Source organism: Dipteris shenzhenensis, chromosome 12 (assembly GCF_047967505.1).
Source record: "Dipteris shenzhenensis isolate YYH24624 ecotype China chromosome 12, Dip_SZ_1.0, whole genome shotgun sequence".
NCBI lineage: Eukaryota > Viridiplantae > Streptophyta > Polypodiopsida > Gleicheniales > Dipteridaceae > Dipteris > Dipteris shenzhenensis.
Genome location: NC_141607.1, coordinates 2,974,482 through 2,982,713, shown reverse-complemented (window position 1 = coordinate 2,982,713; position 8,232 = coordinate 2,974,482). Strand labels below are relative to the sequence as shown.

Genomic DNA, 8,232 nt, shown 5'->3' with positions numbered 1-8,232 from the left:
CTGCTATGCACAATATCGAACACATGATGTTGAGATGGTTTCTCAACAGCCTTGCTAGTTCTTTTAGTTGGATGGGGTCTTAGTACCATTGGGGGGACATACTAGGTCTGTTTCATTCAAAAGTTCATAAGTTTGATGCAAAGCTTTGATGGGCTTGATTCCAAAGGCAATATATATTTTTTAAAACTGTAAAATTTTTACATGGTAATAAACAAAATGGAGGTCAAACTTCAAAATTGACATTAATTTAGGGCTGCTCCTTAACATTTAATAGCAATGCTTATTAGCCTACCCTAACCCTTATCTGACCTAGCGCTAAACTCAATCCCAACCTATACGTATCCAATACACCTAATCCTTATCTGACCTAGCCCTAACCTTAACCCAAACGTAACCGCCCATCGTCTCTCCTTCATCGCCCGTTGTCCCTACTGCTCACCCTCTACTCCCTCCTCCCCCAACCTCTTATCCTCGCAAAAAACCACCACTTAGCACCAAAATCCGATGCCAAACCTTCTCGACGGTTGGAGTTATCCAAGAGGTGCCAAGCAATCCATGAAGCCACAAAGTTGCTGCCAGGAGGTTCGCGAGCGGGCTAGGCAAGGGTAGGGTAGGGGGCAGCCACTAGGAACATTGGTGAAGAGGAGTCTTGAGGGGTCGGGAAGAGGAGTCATGTAGACACTTGCATTCCATTCTAGTTCTACCAACCTCTCCCTAATTAGCCCACTAACCTTATACCACTCCACCCAATTAATTCTTTGCAAAAAAAACAAGATTGAACCAGGTTCAATTGGCCTGCCCTGTAGTTTTTTTGTCAAGGCAGATGTTTTTTGAGGTACGGAGCACTATTGGGGGTTTTGTTGTCGGAAATGTCTCACATGAATGCATAAGCGGAGGCTGATGGGGCGAGTTATCCTCCAAAAGGGAACTCAAAAAATAAAGCCCCAAAAACAATTCTCTCTCTGGTTGGAGTCCTTCACTAAGGCCTGCAAACGGCAGGCCAAAAACTCTCACTTATTAAAACTCATAGTGTGGGGCGATTGGAGTCAATGTCTTTAGTATTCCACGTCTGTCAAGACGCATCACGTAGCGATAGAATTGATTTCAATTAGTGAAACGATAATTTCTTCTCAATACCTGCAAAAAGACGAAGCACACAAGCAGGGCACGATGAAGAGGAGCAAAAGTACGAGCTGAGGAAGGCACTCAGCGAATGCGCACTCAGGTAAAATTGTGAGTACGATCTTTTTTTTGGATGGGAAGCGGGTGGGGTTTTGGGAGGGAAGAGAAAGAGAGCGCTTAGGACTTCCGTCATGGCGCTCTCAGTCCTAGCAGTAACATAGAGACTATGGCGCTATTCCTCTGTTGCGTGTCTCCTCCTTTTATATTTGCATCTGGCATACCTCATGTTGCCATCAGGCCGTCGTTCCTGGAGACAACGCAAGTACACATGGTAGTATCTGTCACGCCTGCAAGCTGGAATGGCTTGGATAGTCTAGGCTTTTGGGCTAGGAGTATGAAATTAGACCTCAGGATTGTGGGATCTTTGCCTGTCCCAGTATTCAGGTGCAGGCCCACTGAGCTGCAGGGTCTGACGAGTCCCAAGTGCGCAGAAGAGGTGCTAAGCGAGCTGCAAACCAGCGAGGCCCGTCGTACATATACATTGGATGGGCACTCTCAGAGTGCCCTTCTGAGGAATGAAGACTACTGCCCAGAAAGCTTGACTGGGGAGATCATTGGTCAGCTGGGCCCAGATACAGATGCTGCTACCTATGCCTCGCTTTTGAAACGTTGCACCAGTGCCAAAGCGCTGTCTGCGGGTGAATGTGTGCATGAACACATGACCAGGTGTGGATATCCGGTCAACAGATTTTTAAGTAACCTTCTTGTTGAAATGTACAGTAAATGCGGGAACCTGGAATATGCTCGTGCTGTATTCGACAAAATCATCTCTCGAAATCTGTACTCTTGGAGTATAATAATCGCTGCATGTGCCCAGAATGGGCATGGCAAGGAGGCTCTACAGTTGTTTGGTGAAATGCAGGCAGAAGGTTTTGAACCAGACAGGGTCACCTGCATCTGTATTCTAGATGCATGTGCTAGCGTGGCAGCCTTAGAAGAGGGTCGAGAGATCCATGCTACTGTTGTTGGCAAGGGATGGGAATCGGATGTCGTTGTGGGAACAGCCCTCATCAATATGTATGGCAAGTGTGGGAGCCTGGATTATGCGAGGGCTGTGTTTGCAGAGATGCCATGGAGGAATGTAATCACCTGGAGTGCTATGATCTCAGCATGCGGTCAGAATAGGCATGGGGAGGAGGCCATACACTTGTTTCGTCAAATGCATGCCGAAGGCTTCAAGCCAAACAAGGTCACCTTCATCTGTGTTTTGGATGCCTGTGCCAGCATGACAGCCTTAGAAGATGGGCGAGATATTCATGCTAGTATAGTTAAGAATGGATGGGAGTTGGATGTTGTTGTGGCAAATGCCCTTGTCAATGTATATGGCAAGTGCGGGAGTCTGGACGATTCAAGGACTGTGTTCTTAGGGATGCCACTGCAGAATGTGGTCTCTTGGAATGCAATGGTCACAACATGTGTCCAAAATGGCCAGAGTATGGAGGGACTACAACTGTTGGGTCGAATGCAGGCTGAAGGCATCAAGCCAAACAAGATTACCTTCATCTGCTTTTTGAATGCATGTGCCAGCGTGGCAGCCCTAGAAGAAGGCCAAGACATCCATGCTGCTATTGTTGGCAATGGATGGGAACTGGATGTTGTTGTTGGGACAGCCCTTGTGGATATGTATGGCAAGTGTGGGTGTCTGAATGATTCGAGGGCTGTGTTTGAAGAAATGCCACTGCGGACTGTGGTCTCCTGGAGTGCGATGATTGCAGCATGTGCCCAGAATGGCTATGTCAAGGAGGCCCTGCATCTGTTTGGTCAACTGCAAGCTGAAGCCATTAAGCCAAACAATATCACCTTCACCTGTGTTGTGGGCTTGTGTGCCAATGTGGAAGCCCTAGAAGAGGGTCGGGAGATTCATGCTATCATTGCTGTCAATGGGTGGGAGTCAGATGTTGGTGTGGGAACAGCCCTCATTAATATGTATGGCAAGTGCAGGAGCCTGGACAATTCGAGGGCTGTGTTCGCAGAGATGCCGCTGTGGAATGTGGTCCCTTGGAATGCCATGATCACAGCGTGTGCCAAGAATGGGCACTGCAAGGAGGCCTCACAATTGTTTTCTCAAATGCAGGCTGGAGAAGTGGAGCCAAACCAGATCACTTTCATCTGCATTTTGGATGCATGCTCTAGTGTGGCAGACCTTGATGAGGGTCGAGCATTGCATGCGACTCTTGCTGGCAACGGATGGGGGTCAAATGATGTTGTGGGGACAGCCCTTGTCAATATGTATGGTAAGTGTGGGAACCTGGATGATTCAAGGGCTATGTTTGCAGAGATGCCACTGCGGAATGTGGTCTCCTGGAGTGCCATGATTGCAGTGTGTGCCCAGAACGGGCACAGCATGGAAGCTATACAACTGTTTGGTCAAATGCAGGCTGAAGGCATCAAGCCATGCAAGATTACCTTCATATGTGTTTTGGAAATGTGTGCTGGCGTGGCAGCCCTGGAGGAGGGTCAAGAAATCCATGCTTTTATTATTGGCAATGGATGGGAGTCGGATGATGTCACTGGAACGGCCCTCATCAATATGTATGGCAAGTGCAGGAGCCTGAATGATTCGAGGGCTGTGTTTGCAGTGATGCCACAGTGGGATGTGGTCTGCTGGAGTGCCATGATTGCAGCTTGTGCCCAGAATGAGCACTGCAAGGAGGCCCTGCATTTGTTTGGTCAAATGCAAGCTGAAGGCATGAAGCCAGACAAGATCACGTTTATCTGTGTTTTAGATGCATGTGCCAGTATGGCAGCCGTAGAAGAGGCTTGGAAGGCCCATGCTGCTGTTGTTGACACTGGATGGGAGGCAGATATTGTTACGGCGAATGCTCTGATCAATACGTATGGCAAGTGTGGGAGCCTAGATGATTCAAGGGCTGTATTTGCAGAGATGGTAGTATGGGATGTGAGCTCGTGGAACGCCATGACTGTAGCATGTGCCCAGAATGGGTGCAGCAAGGAGGCCCTGGAACTGTTTTTTCGACTGCAAGCTGAAGGCATCAAGCCAGACAAAGTTACTTTTGTCTGCATTTTGGATGCCTGTGCCAGGGTGGCAGTGCTTGGAGAGGGTCAAGAGATTCATGCTACTATTGTTTGCAATGGTTGGGAAAGGGATGACTTTGTGGGGAATGCCCTCGTCAATATGTATGGAAAGTGTGGGAACCTGGATGATTCAAGTGCTGTTTTTGTAGAGATGCCATTGCATGACATTGTCTCCTGGAGTACCATGATTGCAGCATGTGCACAGAATGGGCATGGCAAGGAGTCCCTACAACTCTTTGGTGAAATGCAGACCAAAGATGTAAAGCCGGATGAGATCACGTTTACCTGCGTTCTCACGGCATGCAGTCATGCAGGTCTGGTTGCTGATGGGAGGCGATACTTTACATCTATGAAGAGAGACCATGGCGTTGCCCCCTCTGTGGAACATTATTTGTGCATGGTTGATCTTCTTGGGCGGCAAGGACTATTGGAAGAGGCAGAGGACTTAATCAGTAGCATGCCATTCGAACATGTCAGTTCTGCTTGGTTGAGCTTGCTTTCATTTTGCAGGATCCACAGTGATGTGGAGCAGGCTATGCGTGCTGCAAGTTTTTTCATTGAGTTAGATCCAAAGAATCCTTTACCATATGTATTGCTAGCAAGCATTTTTGCTGCCGCAGGTAGGCCAGATGATGTATTGAAGGTGAGACGGGCAATGATTGATATTGGTATGCAGAAACTACCTGGTCCACACTTTTATGGAGATGAACTATGTGGTGCAGGAATTTTGTTGCTAGAGACACATAACATTCTCGAGAGGAGCAAGTACATTCTGAGTTATAAAGGTTAAGTATGTGCATAAAGGAAGCAGGATATGCAGTGCTGCATGAGGTAAACGAAGAAGATGAGCTTTAGTACCACTGTGGCATGCTGACCTACCTTTTGGGCTCATTTTGAACTGCCTCCCCATGGAAGGAGGCAGGATGTGTGCCCGACAAATGCAGGGCTTCATAATGTTGATGAAGGAGAGTTAGGAGCTGAGGTTTTGATGCTTCATAATGGGAAGCTGGCCAATGCTGTTGGGGCTAAGTGCAGAAAGCACATGAAAGGGTTTATTTGTTCAAGGGATTACATTCCAAAGCATTGGCCAAGAAGCTCGAATCTCTTAGCCTATGTTCTAGTATTATACAATTCTTAGCCACTTACCAAGGACAATGCTCAACCTTGAGAGGGAAGAGCAACAATCCAAATTTCTTTAGCCTTTGGCTGATGAAAGATACGGCCATGATGTTTCTCACAATTTTTTTGAGGTTTTTGTCTACGTGACCAAGGAAAAGACAATGGCCAGCCAGAGAAGCCAAACAGGACATTACCAAAGGTAGAATAAAAGGCTAAGTAGAAGCCATCAAAACTTTTCCTTGAAAAAGCATAAATCACTCTTTTTGGAAATTCAAAGTAGAATTGGACGTGTATCGATGTCGCCCATTGAGTGTTACTAACAAGGCCACCCTAAGTGTAAAGACGAAACTCACATAGGAATGGCTATTATTAAGGGAGAATTTGAGAAAGGAAGATCAAAGGAAAAAACTATCTACAAAACATAACGAAGGTTTGGGTCAACCATCAGCACCTCAATACTAGCAAACCTGCATGTTTCACCTTTACATCAAGAATCAAACTCAAGTAGTATCTATTGACAATCTCAATTGCCCTTAATAGTACTTTCAGCAAATTTTCCAAAAGAGACTCAAAGTAGTTGGATGGAAATCTGATCTTAATGTTATGTGTGTGTGTGCATGCTCCTTCCCCCCCGCCCGCCCTGCCCCAATTCCTTTATAGAGCATTGCAGTAATGCTCAAAATTTTTGATTGTGTGCTCACTCTTCTAGCTCCAATACTAAACCATTGCTCCACTTTTCCTATTGCTTTCCATCTTTTAAGTTCTTCACCTTGGATGGCCTAGCTTTGATTTTTCTTCAACCTTTGGAACCTCAACTGAAACTATAGATTTAATGGTATGAATGGGCTATAGCCCATCGCCTTCATAATTGTTGAATTCTTGATCAAGCCTATGACAATTTGGGAATCTTAGCTACAACAAGATGTAAGATGATCTTGTTCGAGACCTTCCTCCTTTGCCTTCCATTCTAAACTTCTTCCTCACTCTCTCAATGTTGACCTTGATTATCTCTACTAAATCTTGGTATAGAACAAGCGATTATTACTACTTTAGACATAGCAGTGATGCTTCCAATGGATTCTCCATCTATTTTATCCACGTCAATCCCATCCACCATAGATTGTTGAATCCGTCATCGATACACCATAGTTTTACATGTCAGACTAAATAAGCAACACTAGGTCTCTTTCATGACACCCTCCACTTTGTAAATCTTCACAAGGCGAATAGCCTATCAAAGAATGCCAAATTTGATGCATAAATGTTATGTTGTCATCCTTTTGAGAGGTGACTTCCATGATCATACATGGTTTAATGAATGGATGGACGTATATATGTCTCTTTATTCTAGTTGAATTAGTGTCTCTTATGTTCTTGCAAATGTAATGTAATACAAGATTTAAGGGTTAGAAAACTCCCTTAGTTGCCATGTGCATTTTGTTTGGTTGGTCCACAAATCCTCTGTGTATCCTCCTCCTTGTTCCATGTTGTGCTTATATTGCTAGTTGAAAGTCATGGATTTGCTGAGAGGTGCACCTTGTCTAAGTTCGATTGACTTGTGGCACCTTGTGCATGTTTCTTGCAAATCCAATCATGAAGATTCATGCAGGTCGAAGGTTCATAGGGTTACTTCATAGGGGCGTTGAGTGTTTCTCGTGGTTATTGCTCTCGACTGGAGTCCAGAGAGGATGGTCACTCCTAGTTAACGTCACTTCGAGTGTTCTCGTGGTTATTGCTCTCGACTGGAGTCCAGAGAGGATGGTCACTACTAGTTAACATCGCTTCCACTATATGTATGTTGGGTCATAGGGTTTCTTTTGTTCAGGTTGAGTGGACCATGTTCAAGTCACTTCTATTGCAACAGTTGCACCCATTGTGATGGGTTGGTAGGAGATATGCTAAGACTATCCTTTGTTTTATGTAGTCGTGAACATGATTGTGTTGATGCCATTTCATACCAACTAGGTCTATTATTCCCCTTCCTTATCCTTGGGCGTGTCAACGCATTCCTTTCTCATAGGGCCTTTGTAAGATGCCTTCAATCCTTCACCATTGCATTATAGTAAACAATTGCTTATCTAACTATCATAGATGATGCATGATGGTGCAACTTGATGAAGTTGCGGATTTTGTTTCTCTCTTGTTCATGATTTCCTATGAATGGGAAGATCCATGCTTCAGCTTGCATCAGAACTTGAATTCATTGGAAAAGCCCAGTGTAATACCCACTTTTTGGTAGAATTGTTGTAAGCCTACAAGGAATCACTCAACTTTGAGATCTATAAGTTTCTTGGACCTTGAAAGAAGTTTGGCCTTGTACAACAATGTTGTAGAAACGGACGGTTTTGAGTTTGTTGAACAGTATGGCAGGGAGAGATAGCAAGAAGGCTGCTACTGTTTGAGAAAGTACAACAAGAGGAAGAGGATGTTGTAAGGGAGGTCATTATCTGACCCATCTTAGATGATGACCTTATTGTGTCCCTTCCCAATCTTCGTTGCACCCTTGGGTGCTGATTCAGTTGCCTCCCTAGGCTGTGACGTGCTCGCTTTATCCCTTTTGGCTTGTTTGCGAAGCTCTTTATCAAGGGTTTAAGCTTGCAACCTCGTGATTACATTCAAGGATACTACTGACACTTGGCCTCTTTCAACGCTTAACAAGTTAAGGCTTGTGGCCTTAGATGGCCTTCTTATCGAGCAATCCTTAAAAAGATGGTCCACACCACACCCAATGCACAATGGCAATGGTGTATTCAAGATGTTGGTGCACATGTGATCGGCTAATTAGATTGCCCCTTATATGGACACTCATTGGCTAGGTGTGGCCCTTGACACATATAGCATGACATGAGAGCTATATTTTGGTTTGGAAGGCTCTAAAATTGAAAATTTGGACCT

The 8,232-nt window shown here is 45.1% G+C and overlaps 1 protein-coding gene across 1 annotated transcript; it reads left to right on the top strand.

Annotated features, from left to right (window-relative positions):
* Positions 1-954: 954 nt before the first annotated feature.
* Positions 955-5,581, top strand: LOC147895683 (pentatricopeptide repeat-containing protein At2g39620-like). The gene is made up of 2 exons (XM_087382763.1): positions 955-1,225; positions 1,903-5,581. Exon 2 carries the CDS (start codon positions 2,039-2,041, stop codon positions 5,006-5,008), a length of 2,970 nt encoding a protein of 989 aa, XP_087238889.1. The 5' UTR covers positions 955-1,225; positions 1,903-2,038; the 3' UTR covers positions 5,009-5,581.
* The last annotated feature ends 2,651 nt before the right edge of the window (positions 5,582-8,232 follow it).

Excerpts from the sequence above, each read along its gene's own strand:
- LOC147895683 (XM_087382763.1), top strand. The coding sequence starts at position 2,039 with ATGCAGGCAGAAGGTTTTGAACCAGACAGGGTCACCTGCATCTGTATT.